Source organism: Haematobia irritans, chromosome 5 (genome assembly GCF_050003625.1).
Source record: "Haematobia irritans isolate KBUSLIRL chromosome 5, ASM5000362v1, whole genome shotgun sequence".
Taxonomy (NCBI): domain Eukaryota; kingdom Metazoa; phylum Arthropoda; class Insecta; order Diptera; family Muscidae; genus Haematobia; species Haematobia irritans.
In genome coordinates this window covers 86934262-86953845 of record NC_134401.1, presented here as the reverse complement: position 1 = coordinate 86953845, position 19584 = coordinate 86934262, and the positions used below count along the sequence as shown (strand labels likewise).

General features: G+C 38.1%; 1 protein-coding gene across 1 annotated transcript; it reads left to right on the top strand.

Moving 5' to 3' along the window:
* Positions 1-11737: 11737 nt before the first annotated feature.
* LOC142239902 (uncharacterized) lies at positions 11738-12356 on the top strand. The gene is made up of 2 exons (XM_075311645.1): positions 11738-11797; positions 11868-12356. The coding sequence occupies exons 1-2, from the start codon at positions 11738-11740 to the stop codon at positions 12354-12356; spliced, it is 549 nt and encodes a 182-aa protein (XP_075167760.1).
* Positions 12357-19584: the final 7228 nt, after the last annotated feature.

Here is a 19584-nt window from a genome sequence, read left to right as displayed (position 1 = left end):
AGAATCAAAACAACCAACAACAGCATAAATGACGCAATAACAAACACAAACAATCATACGAGATATACACAAAATGTCTCTAAAAACTCCCTCGCATGATGCACTCACATTTTCCAGTAGCACGTTTATTGATTAGTTGGAATTCTATCTATAAGTTAAGGTAAAATATATACCAAATCTATGAGGAATCTATAAAAATTATATACACCTGTCAAGGATTATATTAACTAATTTTTATTCTATTTTAACTAAAATGTTCAATGTGAGTAAAACCACTCCAACATATAATAAAAAGGGAAATAATCTGTAGGTAGTCATCGTACGAATCGGTAATGTCGTTAAGTTAATTTTTACTACAAAAATTTTTTTCCATACAAAATTTTTTCTTAGTAAATTGTCCACATTTCATAGTAAGATTTTTATATTGCCCATGTATTTTTATAATAGAATCAACGATGCATTAACTACTGTGTTGGAAATTTATTTAAGGAAAAATCCTTCCCATTTCGTAGTTAGTGAACTAAAAAACATTTACTGAATTTTTATAAGATTTCCTTTAGCTAAGTTAATTTTCGTTGTGGTTACGAAAAATGAACTATATTACAGTAAATTTGTTGAACTATGTGGAAGTCAAAATGGTCCTTAAATTTACAAGACACTTTTTTTCTGTGTTGTTGCATACCTGCTTAAAAGATGCAACAACCCACGCCAACGCCAACTACACAACTGAAGCATGCCAAACAAAACCAAGCAAAGCCAAAACATTCCTACAACAACAAAAACACATGTGCCTTTATTGAAAACAACACCTCATCCAGCCAAATAAACCATCCGCGAATAAAAAACACACAACACACAAACCACTAAATGAACAAAAATAAAAACAACCCCACGCTCATGTATACACAACAAAGCTCAAGTAACATCATCTTTACATTAATCACATTCCACGATGCCGATAAAGATCTCTGTACTATGCATTAGTTCATCGCATCTGCTGACAATTTACTCTAAGAATAATATTCGTAAAGGCACACCAGTTTATGAACGATGAAACGTTTAACTTAAAATTTGCAAAATTTTCATGAAATGTTATCTACCATTTTTGACGAAAATGTCTATAAATTTAATTACATGTGAACTAAAAATATTTCATTAGGTAATTTTTTACCAACAATTATTAACTATAGGAATTGTCAGTAAGAAATTGCTATCCACTTTCAAGTTCATTTTTCGAAAAAAAAATATTTTCTCATACAAAAAAATTTTATAGTAAATTGCACTTATTATTTAGAAAATACTTTATATTTCACAAGTAGTTTTATAGCATGACAAACGAATTTTTAACTACCAGTTAAGAAATTTTTTAAGGAAATTTCCATCGTATTTTGTAGGCCATGAACTAAACGTTTGCTACTTAGAATTTGTAAAATTTCCTTTCGAGTAGTTAATTTTCGTTGAAAATACGAAAAATGAACTAAAATTCTGGAAAATTCTTGTAATAAATTATTGTAAAAATCTTCTTAAATTTACGAGACACTTTTTTTTCTGTGTAAGCAAAAGTTGTATTCTTATTTTGAGGACATGAACTCTTTGGCCTCACGACAATATTTTTTCAGTGCACTCTTTTTAGAGTTGTGAAAGTAAAATGAAAACAGGGCGAAACAGTGAAAAATTAAACAGTAAGATCTATAAAAACAAAGATTAGTTCCTCTTTATTAATGAGTAGTCCAAGAGGAGTTGACGGATTTTTTCGAAAATAAAATCGGGCATTGAGTTCGAGTTTTGCCGCTAAAATTATTTCTTATTTTAGCGGCAAAACCAGAATAACATTACAACTTTTTCCGGTAAATTGTATTACAACATGGTGGGGAAAGATCCAAAGCAACAATTGAATAAGTTTATTTTCTTTAAAAGAAATTATTAAAGAAAAGTAAAAGGGTAAACATGGCCATTTTAACGTGATAATGCCAATTTATACCGGCCTTAAGAATTAAATTAAGTACAAAATTATTCGTTAATAAAAATTCATATTTATTTGTATTTCTAAATTAATGGTGTTACATGCTAGCAAACAATTGTTCACACCAAAATAAATTTATGTGCTGTTGTAAAATTACTGTTTAGAATTTAAATATAATGTGCTTTTCAATGGTTATCGTTAACCTTAGGATTCGATATAACTTATAACGATAATTATCTCTTGATGACCATAACAGCTACGTAGCCCAGTGGTTAGTGTGCTGGCTTACAAACTGTGTGGTCCGCTGTTCGAATCCCCGTCCGACAAAAGGTAAAATTGAAAAAAAAAAAAATTATAAAATTTAATAATTTCTTCTACAATGTTTGTATTACAGAAAAAGGTGCTAAGAACTAAAAAAAACTCATGGAAGTGAAAAAAATGTGAGGCAATATACAATTAGGCAGAAAAAAAATTTTGAGCACAATATTCTTTGGGAGAAAATTCTTCTCAGCATATAATATTTTTGGGTCCAAAATGCCTCCAAACATATTATATGTTCACATAATAACATATAGTTTTTGGAAGACAACATTATTGAATTTGGATGGAAAAATACATAATGTTTGGAACTTGTTTATTGTTTAGACCAATATGCTTTCAAACATATTATCTATTGGAAGAAATCAAACATATAAATGTTTGGGCAATACCCAAAAATTTATATGCTTGAAGCAAAATATGTTTGGGAGTATATGTTACAGAAGCGATTTTTTTTGAGGGTGTAGAAGAAAAACATATTTAATGAATGCCAGAACATTTTAAATCGTGACCATTGTCTTTTCATTCGAACAAAATTCTTTTCATCAATATAATAATATTTTAGATGAGGAAAATTATATTTTTCTTAGAACCATGTTCACTGAGCCAACATGGTTGCAGATGAAAATGTTACATGGTCGCCGCAAAAATATCTCCTATCATATTATTTTGCTCTTCAAATATGATTGTGACAATTATGTTTCTTCTCTGCGTGTATATTTTAAGAGTTCCATATTGAAGCAAAAGCTGACTGTTTGAGGTATGAGTAAGTTCTTTGCATGCGTGGATTCGAGATTATTTCATTTAAGCAAGATTATTCATTATTCAACCGTCGAACTGATTGGACGTGTTTTCTAATAGCGGAGTATTTCACCGTAATAAGTACTTATTACGAATTTCACGTATGGTGGAAATAATAAACCACCATGCAGCGAAATTCAAAGTCATCCACTGGGTTGCTAACTTCAGGGCCCAGTGGACGGGTAAGGACTGAAGGTATAAATTTGGGCAGGGACCAAATTGAGAATGCTTTGTCGGGCGTCTACTCACAGGTGCTGGAAAAGTTTCCCGGTCCAGATCCTCGACACCAAGAGGCTGGTTGGTATCAAGGACGATCTAAGCTAGTCGCAATTGAGGACCAGAGGTCTATAGAATGTTTTAAAGCTGTTCTGATACTAATTGGTGAAGTTTGGGAAGGAGCTGCTCTAGAGTTAGCCGAGAAGAAAGACATACCGGCTAGACCTAGAGCACATGCGTGGATACCTGCAAACCCTCCTGACCCTGAATCTATTTTAAATAGACTGAAACAATGCAATCCAGATCTTCCAACAGCAGATTGGAATGTTGGCCGTTTGGATGAAGTGGATGGACCAAGACAGCATGCAGTGTTTATATTGAACACTCAGTCTTTGCCACATCTAGCAAAGTCTCAGGGCCGTATATGTTATGGGTTTCATTATATACAAATGAAGGTATATAAAAACGATCAGCTAAAGGATTCGGAAATCGACAAGCCTCTGTCTGAATCAGAAATAAGCGGATCCTCTTGCGAAGTCGAGGGAGATACCAACGATGCAGACATGGATAGACACCGTATGCGAGAGGGGGTTTCTACTGCCTCAAAACTCACCAAAGTTGAACCTACGGTTATTGCGAGAGTCACCGAGATCTCTGAAGAGGACATCCTTGATGACTCGATTGAAGCGGCTGATGTGACAGTTGTTGAAAATCTCTATGGTCCTACGGATCCTCCAGATAAATCTTCATCATTGTAAGGCTGCATGTGCTGCCTTAAAAGTTCTCCTGATGAAAGGGGACATAGATATAGTTCTTATTCAAGAACCATATGTTTATAGAAACAAAATATGTGAATTAAGTACTCCGGGGTTCAAACTATTGCAGTATACTGGTAATGATGTAAATCGAGCCTGTATAATTGCTAAAAACGAACTTAACTTGTTTCTGCTTCCTTCAATGTGCAATGCAGACACTGTCGTTGCCAATTTAGAAATAGCCAAATGCAAACATTGGGTATCTTCGGTCTACATGGGACATGACGGGGAGATGCCTCCATGTGCCGTTAAGACCTTAGTGGAGGAGTCACTGAAAACAAAGACTAAACTCATTATGGGATGCGATGCGAATGCTCATCATAGTATATGGGGAAGTAGTGATACTAATGCAAGGGGAGAGTCGCTAATGGAGTTTATTTTGCGTACTAATCTGGTAGTTTGCAATAAGGGAGATGCCCCAACCTTTGTCACTAAAAACAGGCAAGAGGTTTTGGACGTCACCTTGGCCTCGCAAGAACTGAATGAAATGATATCTGATTGGCAGGGTTTAAGTGAACATAGCTTCTCAGATCATCGCTACATCAGTTTCAAATTTGATGTTCATACCACCAAGACCATATTTCCGCCAAATGTTAGGAAAGCTGATTGGAATAGGTATAGGGAATCGTTCAATATGCATACTAAGGCCTTCAACATTTCACTGAAAGCCGCAAGCCCTGGAGGGAAGCCAAGGGGGAAAAATCGACCACCATTGTGGTCTACGGAGTTAGGTAATATGAGGAAATCGTGCAGGAAGCTCTTTAACAAAGCAAAGTTCACCCGAGCTCCTGTGGATTGGGACGCTTACAAGAAGAATCTGAGAGGATACAAGCGAGAATTGAGAAAGGCTCAGCATAACTCTTGGAATGATTACTGCAGCAGCTGTGAGAATACGTCCGAGGCTTCCAGACTACGGAAGGTGCTAGCATACACGAACTCCGCTCCAGGTTTCATTTAAACATCGGAGGGCAATTGGACAACGTCCAGTGAGGAGACGCTGGAGGTAATATTGGACACACATTTTCCCGGAAATCAGACGGTTGAACCATGTACTGGCGGTGCCGCAGTGGCTCAGCGGTCGTTTCCTATCGAGGAAATTGTATCGGAATCTAGAATAAGATGAACGTTAAATAGGTTTGGACCATTAAAATCCCCCGGACCTGATGGAATTACTCCGGCGGAGTTACAAGCAGTAACTGACAAAATTATCCCCTGGTTGTCGGCGATATATAAAGGATGTATCAACTTATCATATATCCCAGGAAAGTGGAGGGAAACAAAAGTCGTTTTCATACCTAAAGCGGGAAAAGCCTCTCACACGAGGGCGAAGGATTTCCGACCAATCAGCTTATCCTCATTCCTACTTAAGATTCTGGAGAGGATGATAGATAATTATCTTAGAACTAGCATCGATTCAAGTTTGTTCTCGAAACGACAGCATGCATACTCGAAGGGCAGGTCTACTGAGACCGCACTACATGAACTAGTCAGCTTTATTGAAAACTTACTATCTGTCAAAGAATACATAATCGTGGCGTTTCTAGACATCGAAGGGGCGTTCAATAATGTTCATCCGAGCTCGAATTAAATGGACTGACAACTCGGAATGTTGATCCATGCATACTTAGGCTGTTAGACGAACTTCTAATGAAGAGACGTATTTCAGCCACACTAGGACAAACAAACATACAAAGGTATGTGAAAAGAGGCACTCCCCAAGGAGGAGTTCTATCACCTCTTCTTTGGAATGTTGCTATAAATAACCTTCTGGTTACCCTAGAAAAAGAAAGGATAAAAATGGTGGCATACGTAGATGATGTGGCGCTAGCAGTCAGGCGAAAATTCCCATCAACAGTTAGAGATATTATACAGAGAGCCCAGAGGTAGCTTTATACTCGTGCAAAAAGGCAATAGGGAAAAAGTGGGGACTAAAACCAAAAATTGTGCATTGGCTATACACGGCAGTGGTTAGACCTATAATGCTATATGGTGTTGTACTCTGGTGGCCGGCACTTCAGAAACCGACAAGTTTAGACAGAGTTCAGCGTATGGCGTGCTTGTGTATCTCAGGTGCATTCAGCAAGATAGGAACAAATTCCCTTAATGTCATACTGCATCTGTTGCCTTTAGACATTTTGGCCAAACAGTCAGCTGCAACAACGGCTGTGCGGTTGCGCGAGCTATCGCTGTGGTCGGAAAAAATGTACGGTCATAGTTCGGTCCTCAAAGTAATGCCATATGTGCCTAACGTAGTGGATTACACCCTGGCAAAACCACTTTTCGACAAAAAGTTTGAAACTCTAATTCCCAACAGTGAGGCGTGGTGTACACAGACCCCGGGGAATAAAAGATATATAGATTTCTATACTGATGGCTCCAAATTGAATGGACAAGTGGGGTTCGGAGTATATTCTAAAGATCTGGAAATTCGAATATCGAAAAAATTACCTAATCACTGTAGTGTTTTTCAGGCTGAAATATTCGCAATAAGAGAGGTGGTGAATTGGCTGAGAAGTAATGTTCCAACAAATATTGGCATTAAAGGGTGATACGGTCAAAATTTGGTCAAGGGAAAACGCGTGTAAATCGGTGAAATCGTTTATTTAAAAAATCAAATTAAATTTCTTTTTCAAGTTCAATTAGTATAAAATTCAGGAAAAATATTCAGTTAGGCTTTCGCTTTTTCAAATCCGAATTGCCGGGCCTCACGCTTGACACCTGCCATCAGATTTTGTACAGCCACCTTGTCCACCTTCTTCGCCGCAGAAAGCCAGTTTGCCTTGAACTGCTGCTCTTCCTTAGCAGTTTGTTTGGTCTTCTTTAGGTTCCGCTTGACAATAGCCCAGTATTTCTCAATTGGGCGGAGCTCTGGCGTGTTGGAAGGGTTCTTGTCCTTGGGAACCACCTGCACGTTGTTGGCGACGTACCACTCCATGGCCTGTTTACCGTAATGGCAAGATGCCAAATCCGGCCAAAACAGTACGGAACAACCGTGTTTCTTCAGGAAAGGCAGCAGACGTTTATTCAAACACTCTTTCACGTAAATTTCTTGGTTGACAGTCCCGGAAGCTATGAAAATGCTGCTTTTCAAGCCACAGGTACAGATGGCTTGCCAAACCAGATATTTCTTTGCGAACTTTGACAGTTTTATGTGCTTGAAAATATCTGCTACCTTTCCCCTTCCTTTTGTCGTATAAAACTCCTGTCCCGGAAGCTGCTTGTAGTCTGCTTTGACGTAGGTTTCGTCGTCCATTACCATGCAGTCAAACTTCGTCAGCATCGTCGTGTACAGCCTCCGGGATCGCGCTTTGGCCGTCGTATTTTGTTTATCATCGCGATTTGGAGTCACTACCTTCTTGTAAGTCGATAGTCCGGCTCGTTTTTTGGCTCGATGCACGGTTGTAGACGATACACCCAGCTTATTTGCGGCTTCTCGGAGAGAGAGGTTAGGGTTTCGCTTGAAACTACCGGCAACTCTCTTTGTCGCCTCAGCGGCTTCCGGTTTTCGATTTCCCCCCGATCCAGACTTCCTGGCTGTCGACAAACGTTCCCCAAACACTTTAATTACATTTGTAACGGTTGATTTGGCAACTTTTAGCGATTTTGCCAGCTTTGCGTGCGAGTAGCTCGGATTTTCGCGATGCGCGAGCAAAATTTTGATACGCTGCTCTTCTTGCTTGGACGGCATTTTGACAACTGAAGAGTGAATTCCAAAATCAAAATAGGAGCAACATTCTACACACACACCTTCAAAATGAGGGGTGTTCAGGTTTTTTAAATGCAAAATTGAAAGAAATACGTCAAGTTTATATTGACCAAATTTTGACCTATCACCCTTTAATATATACTCAGACAGTCAACCTGCAATAAAATCCTTGGACTCTGTGTTCATTAACTCCCAAATGGCCATAGACTGCCGCAAATCTCTCAACGAGATGGCTGAGCAGTACAATATTCACCTAATATGGGTGCCTGGCCATAGGAACATACCGGGGAAATCCGAAGCAGATGAGTTAGCAAGGCTAGGAACTACCTTACATATTCCAGGGGAACTAGAATCTGTTGGTATGCCTCTGGCCACCTGCAAGCTCTTACTGCGTGAGAAGGCTGTTATGATGGCCAATATTCGATGGGAGAATTGCAAGGGTTGTAACGACACCAAGCAAATATGGTCCCATTTAAACTTAAACATCATACTAGATATGCTAGTGTTCTCAAGGCGTCAGATATCACTCCTGATATCTGCTATAACGGGTCGCTGCCTGATAGGCGAATTTGCAAAAACTATAAGTGCGAAGTAGAATGACTATTGTATAAGCTGTCAAGATGTGGAGGAAACGGAATCAATGAAACACCTCTTGTGTGAGTGTCCTGTTTGTTTGTGTAAGGCGTAAGCGAATTTTAGGAGCATATAGCTTTAGATTACTGGCGGACCTAGAAAACGTTAACTTAAGCAATTTGTTAATTTGGAGCAATCTGGTTGGTTCAACAAAAGTAAATAATAGAGAAGGTTCAGTGGTTACGACTAGAAGTGCCCATATGTAATAGGTACATTTAGTTAAATGTGGTATCACAATGGACTGAATAGTCTAAGTGAGCCTGAAATTTAATCGGGCTGCCACTTTAACCTAACCTAACCTACACGACAAATGTAACGTACGAGTATGCATATGACTCATAAAGTTGGCGAACTTTTAACTCTTCAATGCGTCGGGTGCGCTGACAACACTAAACAACATGTAAACAAACCAAGAGACGAAAATCAATCAGAATAATTGACGATGAATTATTGATTGAAGTTAAAATACATAATGTTCTAAACTTAAAAAGTGCGTGGAATACAAAATCAGTTCAAACAAGTATATACGGCCGTAAGTTCGGCCAGGCCGAATCTTATGTACCCTCCACCATGGATTGCGTAGAAACTTCTACGAAAGACTATCTTCCACAATCGAATTACTTGGGTTGTGGTATCTTAAAAGTACTTAACATCGTTTTCTAAATTGTGAGTTAGTCCATACGTGGTATATATTAGACAAAAAAGGTATGTATAGGTAAGTCTACAAATAATTGCGAATCGATATGGACTTTTGCACGGTACGTAGAGAGCCAGAATTGAAATATGGGGGTCGCTTATATGTGGGCTATATACAATTATGAGCTTGATATGGACCAATTTTTGTGATTGGGGATAGATTTATCTGAGGGCTATATATAACTATAGACCGATATGGACCTAGTTAGGTATGGTTGTTAACGGCCATATACTAGCACAATGTACCAAATGTCACCTGACTCGGATGAAATTTGCTCCTCCAAGAGGTTCCAAAACTAAATCTCGGGATCGGTTTATAGGGGGCTATATATGATTATGGACTGTTATGGACCACTTTTGGCATGGTTGTTAAATATCATGTACTAACATCACCTACAAAATTTCAACCGAATCGGATGAATTTTGCTCTTCCAAGGGGCTCCGGAGGTCAAATCTGGGGATCGGTTTATATGGGGGCTATATATAATTATGGGCCGATGTGGACCAATTTTTGCATGGTTGTTAGAGACCATATACTAACACCATGCGCCAAATTTCAGCCGGATCGGATGAAATTTGCTTCTCTTAGAGGATCGGCAAGCCAAATTTGGGGGTCCGTTTATATGGGGGCTATACGTAAAAGTGGACCGATATGGCCCATTTGCAATACCATTCGACCTACATCAATAACAACTACTTGTGCCAAGTTTCAAGTCGATAGCTTTTTCCGTTCGGAAGTTAGCGTGATTTCAATAGATGGACGGACAGACGGACATGCTCAGTTCGACTCACAATTTCACCACGACCCAGAATATATATACTTTATGGGGTCTTAGAGCAATATTTCGATGTGTTACAAACGGAATAACAAAGTTAATATACCCCCATCCTATGGTGGAGGGTATATTAAATCGGAGAAGGTTAGATTTTGTTGTATTTTTTGTAAAGGGACGTCACTTTCTCTGCATATTTCAAGAAAATCGGTAAACTTTCCTTCAAGTTTCATAGTGTGGAGCAAGGAGAAGGTTCCCGTCCAAATACCCAATAATCAAGTGCACCATCTTGATTTCACAACCTTCCCCTACGGCCTTTGTAAATTTCAAGTAAACTTGAGAATTCTAGTTTTTTCAGTTTTAGAGGAGGTCTCTCCCTCCCCGTTCTAATATCGAAAACTGATATAGCGTATATTGTGTAGACGTCCCAGAAAATCTCAAGCAATTGGTAAGCCCAATTTTTAAACAGCAGGGAAAGGGGAGGCCTTTAGTATTTGCGTACTTGAAATTTTTAGTACGAATTCAGGCTAAAAACAAGAGTTTGAAACCTTATTTTAGAAATCTACTTTTCTTTGGGTGTGGTAGGTTAGCCCGATTAAGTTTCAGGCTCACTTAGTCTATTCAGTCCATTGTGATACCACATGAACTAAAAGTACCTATTACATATGGACACTTCTAGTTTCAACCGCTGAACCTTCTCGCTTATTTTCTTCTGTTGAACTAACCAGATTGTTCCAGGTCCGCCAGTAGTCTAAAGCTATATGCCCCTAAAATTTGCTTACACCTCACGCAAAATGCAGGACACTCACACAAGAGGTGCTTTATTGATTCATATTCCTCAGCATAATGACAGCTCATACAGTAGTCATTATACTTGGCGCCAATAGTTTTTGCAAAATCGCCTATCAGGCAGCGACCCGTTATAGCAGATATCAGGAGTGATATTTGAAGTGTTGAGAACACTAGCATATGTAATGTGCGGTTTAAGTTTAAATGGGGCCATATTTGCTTGGTGTCGTTACAACCCTTACAATTCTCCCATCGAACATTTGCCATCATGACAGCCTTCTCACGCAGTAAGAGCTTGCAGGTGGCCAGAGGCATACCAACAGATTCTAGTTCCCCTGGAATATGTAAGGTAGTTCCTAGCCTTGCTAACACATCTGCTTCGCAGTTCCCCGGTATTTTCCTATGGCCAGGCACCCATATTAGGTGAATATTGTACTGCTCAGCCATCTCGTTGGGAGATTTGCGGCAGTCTATGGCCGTTTTCGAGTTAAGGAACACAGAGTCCAAGGATTTTATTGCAGATTGACTGTCTGAGTATATATTAATGCCAATATTGGTTTGAACATTACTTCTCAGCCAATTCTCATGAAAGTTAGAGATATCTTAACCAATGTCGATCCAGGAATGGTAAGGCATTATTCCCAAGCATAAGATAATTCAGAGAGTATAGCATGAAATATCTCGATAAGCAGCTCTTTATCTCAACTACTTATTAAGTTTTTGTTTGGGGAAGTTCAATACATTTTGATTTAAAATTAACAACAAAAAAAATGAACATTTCCGTTTATCAGGAAATTTTTTCAAATTGTTCGTTGTACTCTCCTGATATATCGTTAACGTAGACAGAGGAGGATAAATGATATCAACAAAAATAGTGTCACAGAGAAATTAAATAATTTTAAAATATTACAACTTGATTCGAAACTGAATTGCAAGATAAATTGGCACAAAACTGTTATGTAATTCCGTACCTGATACCGAATGATGATAGATAAAAATGTCCCTATAAAATACTTGACACCAAACGATGTCTGTATTCAGTAGTTTTGCATACAACAATGATATCCTTCGGCTGTCCCATGGTGAGGTAAGTTCGATATACAAAATCCTTTGTAATGGAAATTTCAATCTCACTTTCATTTAATTCATCCATCAAGCAAAAGTGGTCCTATGAGATACTCTCCATTGATGTAAAATTTGACAATCCTCATGTGATCAATGCGTCAGTTAGAGAAACAAGAGTTGCACGGGGAGTTTACCGGGCCAATGGTTTCGCTGACATTAAGGAAGATTTGACTGATGATTGTGAAATTTCGGCGAACGTGTTCTTTAGCTCGACAGGTCTCAGAAACAGCTACGTTCGGACACCTTTCGTCATACCCAGGAGTAAACTTACATATGCCCTTAATGTTTATTACAAACCAATTGCAATGAAATCGCTGATGGAATGCACTGACAATGCCCCATATATAGAAGATGAATTCAGACCTCCCCTTACAAAGCGCTTGATCAATTTCACAAATTGCACAGTATCGACTGAGAATATGCCATCGCATATGAAATCAGGATACTACCGCAATGTATTTACCCTACACAAACAATGCAGTGGATACTTTATACTAGAAACTCTGGTCAATCCGGTATAAACTGAGTTCGTTTGATGGATATATGCTGAATGAATTTTGAATTACATATAAAAAAATATTGATTTAATATTTTAATTTTCACATTAAATTAATCAGTTTTGAAATCAAATTAAATCTCTTTCAATTGAAATGAAATTTTTATTCCCTCCAGGATGAGGTCTATACTAACTTTGTCATTTCGTTTGCCACACATGGAAAAATTGATCTCATACCTCATAAAATATATTTTTGGTGGTGGTAAAAGTCTGAGTAGATCTACTGGTGTTCGTCCGTCCGTTGAAATCACGCTAACTTTTGAATGAAACAACTGCCAGAAAAAGTGCCTTCAAAGCTAAAGGAAAAATGTTCATCAATTTAGTTGAGCAATTTTAATTTTCAATAAGTTAAATTCCTGTGTAATACCAAGTGGCATTTTTGTGTGGGTGAGTGGCTCATATTTAACAGGTTGGCTAATAAGTCCCCGGTCTAACAAAGAAAAGCACATTTTTTTGTCAAAATTCGTTTTTATTATTCAACATAGCTCCCTTCAAGAGCGATACAACGATCCAAACAATCCTTCCAATTTTTTGATACCATTTTGGTAGTACTCCTTCGGTTTTCCCTCAAAATAGGCCTCAGTTTCGGCGATCACCTCTACATTGCAGCCAAATTTTTTCCCTGTGAGCATCCTTTTGAGGTCTGAGAACAAGAAAAAGTCGCTGGGGGCCAGATCTGGAGAATACGGTGGGTGGGGAAGCAATTCGAAGCCCAATTCATGAATTTTTGCCATCGTTCTCAATGACATTTGGTACGGTGCGTTGTCTTGGTGGAACAACACTTTTTTCTTCTTCATATGGGGCCGTTTTGCCGCGATTTCGAACTTCAAACGCTCCAATAACGCCATATAATAGTCACTGTTGATGGTTTTTCCCTTCTCAAGATAATCGATAAAAATTATTCCATGCTCATCCCAAAAAACAGAGGCCATTACTTTGCCAGCGGACTTTTAAGTCTTTCCACGCTTCGGAGACGGTTCACCGGTCGCTGTCCACTCAGCCGACTGTCGATTGGACTCAGGAGTGTAGTGATGGAGCCATGTTTCATCCATTATGACATATCGACGGAAAAACTCGGGTGTATTACGAGTTAACAACTGCAAACACCGCTCAGAATCATTAACACGTTGTTGTTTTTGGTCAAATGTGAGCTCACGCGGCACCCATTTTGCCCAGAGCTTCCGCATATCCATATATTGATGAATGATATCACCAACACGTTCTTTGATATCTTTAAGGCCTCTGCAAGATAGCAGAGGCCAACTTCATTTTACGGTCATTCAAAATCATTTTGTGTTTTTTTTTTATGTTTTCGTCGGTAACCACCTCTTTCGGGCGTCCACTGCGTTCAACGTGCTCCGTGCTCATTTCACCACGCTTGAATTTTGCATACCAATCAATTATTGTTGATTTCCCTGAGGCAGAGTCCGGAAACTCATTATCAAGCCAAGTTTTTGCCTCCACCGTATTTTTTCCCTTCAGAAAACAGTATTTTATCAAAACACGAAATTCCTTTTTTTCCATTTTTTTCACAATAACAAAAGTTGCTTCACAAAAGATGCTCTATCTCACAAACTACATTTACATAAAAAATCAAAAAGAATATTTAATGTAACCGTAATTCTGAAGATTTTTTCGTTAAGAAATTTTTATCACAAATATTTCATAAAATTGTGTTTAAATTAATTACATTATCATATTATGTTTTAAATAAATGCTTTCTTATACCTAATTCACATTACACTTCCAAAACTCAAACTAAATTTAAAATGCCATTTGCCTTATAAAAAAGGGACTTAAAATCCACTTTTAGTAGATTTCGAACCTAATGTGAATTGGATATTGGATATATTATAACGTAATTCACGAATCCAACTCCCTTAAACAACCTACATTTATTTCTATTTTAAGTGTGATATTAATTTGTGTGTAATCTTATTTAGATGATTTATTAGATTTTTGTTTATTTATACAATATTCGTTTTTATTCAAGTAGGCTCCTATTACAGCATTACTCGTCATATTTTGATCCATTGTAATCGGCGATAGAAATCAATATTTTAGAGATTTGGTTGCATGAGACAATAAGTGGCTATTGTGCAAGCTTTGGTGTATCTACACTGAAAAAACAGTGAACCCACCAGGAAGAAAACTTTCGGTTAATTTTAGAAAATTTCGAATATTTGTAGAAAATTTTAACTAAACAGTATTACAAACGTTGGCATCACGCCGATATCATACAAATAAGTAAATATTTTTCGACAAATTCAAGAAAATTTATTAGACATAACTAAGTTTTTTCACTTGTTAAAGAAAATTTTGTAGTTTGAAGGAAAAACTTGGAGTTCAATATTGCAAGAATGTCTTTAGTGACATACGAAGTTCATGATGGACGCCTTTTTGGTAAAGTTTACAAATTTAAAGAAATTCTGAACTATTTTGTGGAAGAAACGAATTTAGTTAATCTTTATGCTTCATTTGAGTATATTTTTTTCCTCGGTTTTAGTTAATTTAACTAACGTAAACAAAAAATTATTAGAGTAAAGGAAACTTTCTCCAAACATAATAATTCCATGAACTAAAATAAAGTTAAATTGGCTTTAGTGCAATAGAGAGTTCACTTTTTTTTGAGTGTACGAATAAGTCATTACATATTAGATGATTATATGCTTTAAAAGCACTACTTATTTTATGGCCGAAGTATGCCTGGGGAGAAGTACTTTCCTCCTAGGACATGCATTTGTAAATGTAATCCGAAGCGATGCCAATTAATAAGTGGTTATTAATTTTTAAACAGGCTTACCTACAAGATTACCGGATAATGAGAGTTTTTGCTGGGTAGCGATATTTTATGTCCAAAAAAAGATGTGTCCTCATATAGACCGAACTCCCTATTTGACTTCAAGAGCATCTAGAGACCCCAATTTCTATACGATTTGGCTGAAATTCAAAATGTAAAGGTGTTTTAACTTCACAAAGACGTGTTTGCGAATATGATGTGTATCGGTCAATGTTTTGGAATAGCCCCATTAGGCCGATATCCAGATTTGACTTCTTGGGCTTCTAATCTAAATGCCAGAAAGCGCCAAGTTGGTGCTTTTTTGAAAAAGCCACTAAAAAGGCAATTTGGTGCTTTTTCGAAATCACAAAGCACTAAATTTGGTGCTAAAAGCATCAATTTGGAATCACTGTCACGAGGCATCTCTTCGCCTACTACACTCTGGAGTCATACAGTAGAGGCAACATTTAAGGTTAGGTTAGGTTATGTGGCAGCCCGATGTATCAGGCTCACTTAGACTATTCAGTCCATTGTAATACCACAGTGGTGAACTTCTCTCTTATCACTGAGTGCTGCCCGATTCCATGTTAAGCTCAATGACAAGGGATCTACTTTTTATAGCCGAGTCCGAACGGCGTTCCACATAGAGAAGCTTTGAAACCCTCAGAAATGTCACCAGCATTACTGAGGTGGGATAATCCACCGATGAAAAACTTTTTGGTGTTCGGTCGTAACAGGAATCGAACCCACGACCTTGTGTAAGTCAATTAGTTTGTGAGATAGAGCGTCTTTTGTGAAGCAACTTTTGTTATTGTGAAAAAAATGAAAAAAAAAGAATTTCGTGTTTTGATAAAATACTGTTTTCTGAAGGCTTGATAATGAGTTTCCGGACTCTGCCCCAGGGAAATCAACAATAATTGATTGGTATGCAAAATTCAAGCGTGGCGAAATGAGCACGGAGGACGGTGAACGCAGTGGACGCCCGAAAGAGGTGGTTACCGACGAAAACATCAAAAAAATCCACAAAATGATTTTGAATGACTGTAAAATGAAGTTGATCGAGATAACAGAGGCCTTAACGATATCAAAGGAACGTGTTGGTCATATCATTCATCAATATTTGGATATAGGGAAGCTCTGTGTAAAATGGGTGCCGCGCGAGCTCACATTTGACCAAAACCAACAACGTGTTGATGATTCTGAGCGGTGTTTGCAGCTGTTAACTCGTAATACACCGGAGTTTTTACGTCGATATGTGACAATGGATGAAACATGGCTCCATCACTACACTCCTGAGTCCAATCGACAGTCGGCTGAGTGGACAGCGACCGGTGAACCTCCGAAGCGTGGAAAGACTCAAAAGTCCGCTGGCAAAGTAATGGTCTCTGTTTTTTTGGGATGCGCATTTAATAATTTTTATCGATTATCTTGAGAAGGGAAAAACTATCAACAGTGACTATTATATGGCGTTATTGGAGCGTTTGAAGTTCGAAATCGCGGCAAAACGGCCCATATGAAGAAGAAACAAGTATATACGGCCGTAAGTTCGGCCAGGCCGAATCTTATGTACCCTCCACCATGGATTGCGTAGGAACTTCTACTAAAGGCTGTCATCCACAATCGAATTACTTGGGTTGCGATAACACTTGCCGATGGCAAGGTATCGTAAAACTTTTAATACTGTCTTCTAAATTGTAAGTTAGCCCATACGGGGTATATATTAAACAAAAAAAGGCCGATTAAATACGTATATAATATAGTTTGACAAAATTTTCTACAGAAATGAAAACTTGACAAAATTTTCTATAGAAATAAAATGTTGACAAAATTTTCTACAGAAATAAATTTTTTACAAAATTTTCTATAAAAATAAAATTTTGACAAACTTTCTATGGAAATAAAATTTTGACAAACATTTCTATAGAAATAAACCTTTGACAAAACTTTCTATAGAAATGAAATTTTGACACAACTTTCTATAGTAATAAAATTTGAGAAAGTTTTCTATGAAAATAAAGTTTTGGTAGATTATTTTTGGCGATATGGACCAATTTTTGTGTAATAAGTCATCGGCTATATATAACTAAAGACCGATATTGACCTATTTTTACATGGCTGTTAGAGGCCATATATTGACAAAATGTACCAAATTTCAACCGCATCGGATGACTTTTGCTATATATAATTATGGACCGATATGGACCAATATTTGCATGGTTGTTAGATACCATATACTAACACCATGTACCAAATTTCAACTGGATCGGATGAATTTCGCTCCTCCAAGAGGCTCCTGAGGTCAAATCTGGGGATCGGTTTATATGGGAGCTATATATAATTATGAACCGATATGGACCAATTTCTGCATGGTTGTTAGAGACTATATACTAACACCACGTACTAAATTTCAATTGGATCGGATGAATTTTGCTCCTCCAAGAGGCTCCGGAGTTCAAATCTGGGGATCGGTTTATATGGGAGCTATATATAATTATGAACCGATATGGACCAATTTTTGCATGGTTGTTAGAGGCCGTATACTAACATCAGGTACCGAATTTCAACAGGATCGGATGAATTTTGCCCCTCCAAGAGGCTCCGGAGGTCAAATCTGGGGATCGGTTTATATGGGGGCTATATATAATTATGGACCGATATGGACCAATTTTTGCATGGTTGTTAGAGACCGTATACTAACATCAGGTACCACATTTCAACCGGATCGGATGAATTTTTCCCCTCCAAGAGGCTCCGGAGGTCAAATCTGGGGATCGGTTTATATGGGGGCTATATATAATTATGGACCGACATGGACCAATTTTTGCATGGGTGTTAGAGACCGTATACTAAGACCACGTACTAAATTTCAACCGGATCGGATGAATTTTGCTCCTCCAAGAGGCTCCGGAGGTCAAATCTGGGGATCGGTTTATATGGGAGCTATATATAATTATGGACCGATATGGACCAATTTTTGCATGGTTGTTAGAGGCTATATACTAACATCAGGTACCAAATTTCAACCGGATCGGATGAATTTTGCTGCTCCGGGAGGCTCCCCAAGCCAAATTGGGGGATCGGTTTATATGGGGGCTATACGTAAACGTGGTCCGATATGGCCGATTTTCAATACCATCCGACCTACATCAATAACAACTACTTGTGCCAAGTTTCAAGTCGATAGCTTGTTTCGTTCGGAAGTTAGCGTGATTTCCACAGACGGACGGACAGCCGGACAGACGGACAGACGGACAGACGGACGGACGGACGGACATGCTTAGATCGACTCAGAATTTCACCACGACCCAGAATATATATACTTTATGGGGTCTTAGAGCAATATTTCGATGTGTTACAAACGGAATGACAAAGTTAATATACCCCCATCCTATGGTGGAGGGTATAAAAAGTGTTGTTCCACCAAGACAACGCACCGTGCCACACGTCATTGAGAACGATGGCAAAAATTCATGAATTGGGCTTCGAATTGCTTCCCCACCCACCGTATTCTCCAGATCTGGCCCCAGCGACCTTTTCTTGTTCTCAGACCTCAAAAGGATGCTCGCAGGGAAAAAATTTGGCTGCAATGAAGAGGTGATCGCGTAACTGAGGCCTATTTTGAGGCAAACCCGAAGAGTACTACCAAAATGGTATCAAAAAATTAGAAGGTCGTTATAATCGTTGTATCGCTCTTGAAGGGAACTATGTTGAATAATAAAAGCGAATTTTGACAAAAAATGTGTTTTTCTTTGTTAGACCGGGGACTTATCAGCCAACCTGTTATATATAAATATTTTTCCGTCGTATCCTAGGTTAGGTAAGGTTAGGTGGCAGCCCGAAGTATCAGGCTCACTTAGACTATTCAGTCCATTGTGATACCACATTGGTGAACTTCTCTCTTATCACTGAGTGCTGCCCGATTCCATGTTAAGCTCAATGACCAGGGACCTCCTTTTTATAGCCGAGTCCGAACAGCGTTCCACATTACAGTGAAACCACTTAGAGAAGCTTTGAAACCCTCAGAAATGTCACCAGCATTACTGAGGTGGGATAATCCACCGCTGAAAAACTTTTTGGTGTTCGGTCGAAGCAGGAATCGAACCCACGACCTTGTGTATGCAAGGCGGGCATGCTAACCATTGCACCACGGTGGCTCCCATCGAATCCTAAAGTTAACGATAACCATTCAAAAGCACATTATATTTAAATTCTAAACAATAATTTAACAACCAACACATAAATTTATTTAGGTTTGAACAATTGTTTGCTTTCTTTAATAATTTATTTTAAAGAAAATAAACTTATTCAATTGTTGCTTTGGATCATTCCCCACCAAGTTATAATACAATTTTCCAAAAAACAAAAGTTATAATGTTATGGTATTACCGATTCGAGTTTTGCCGCTAAAATGAGA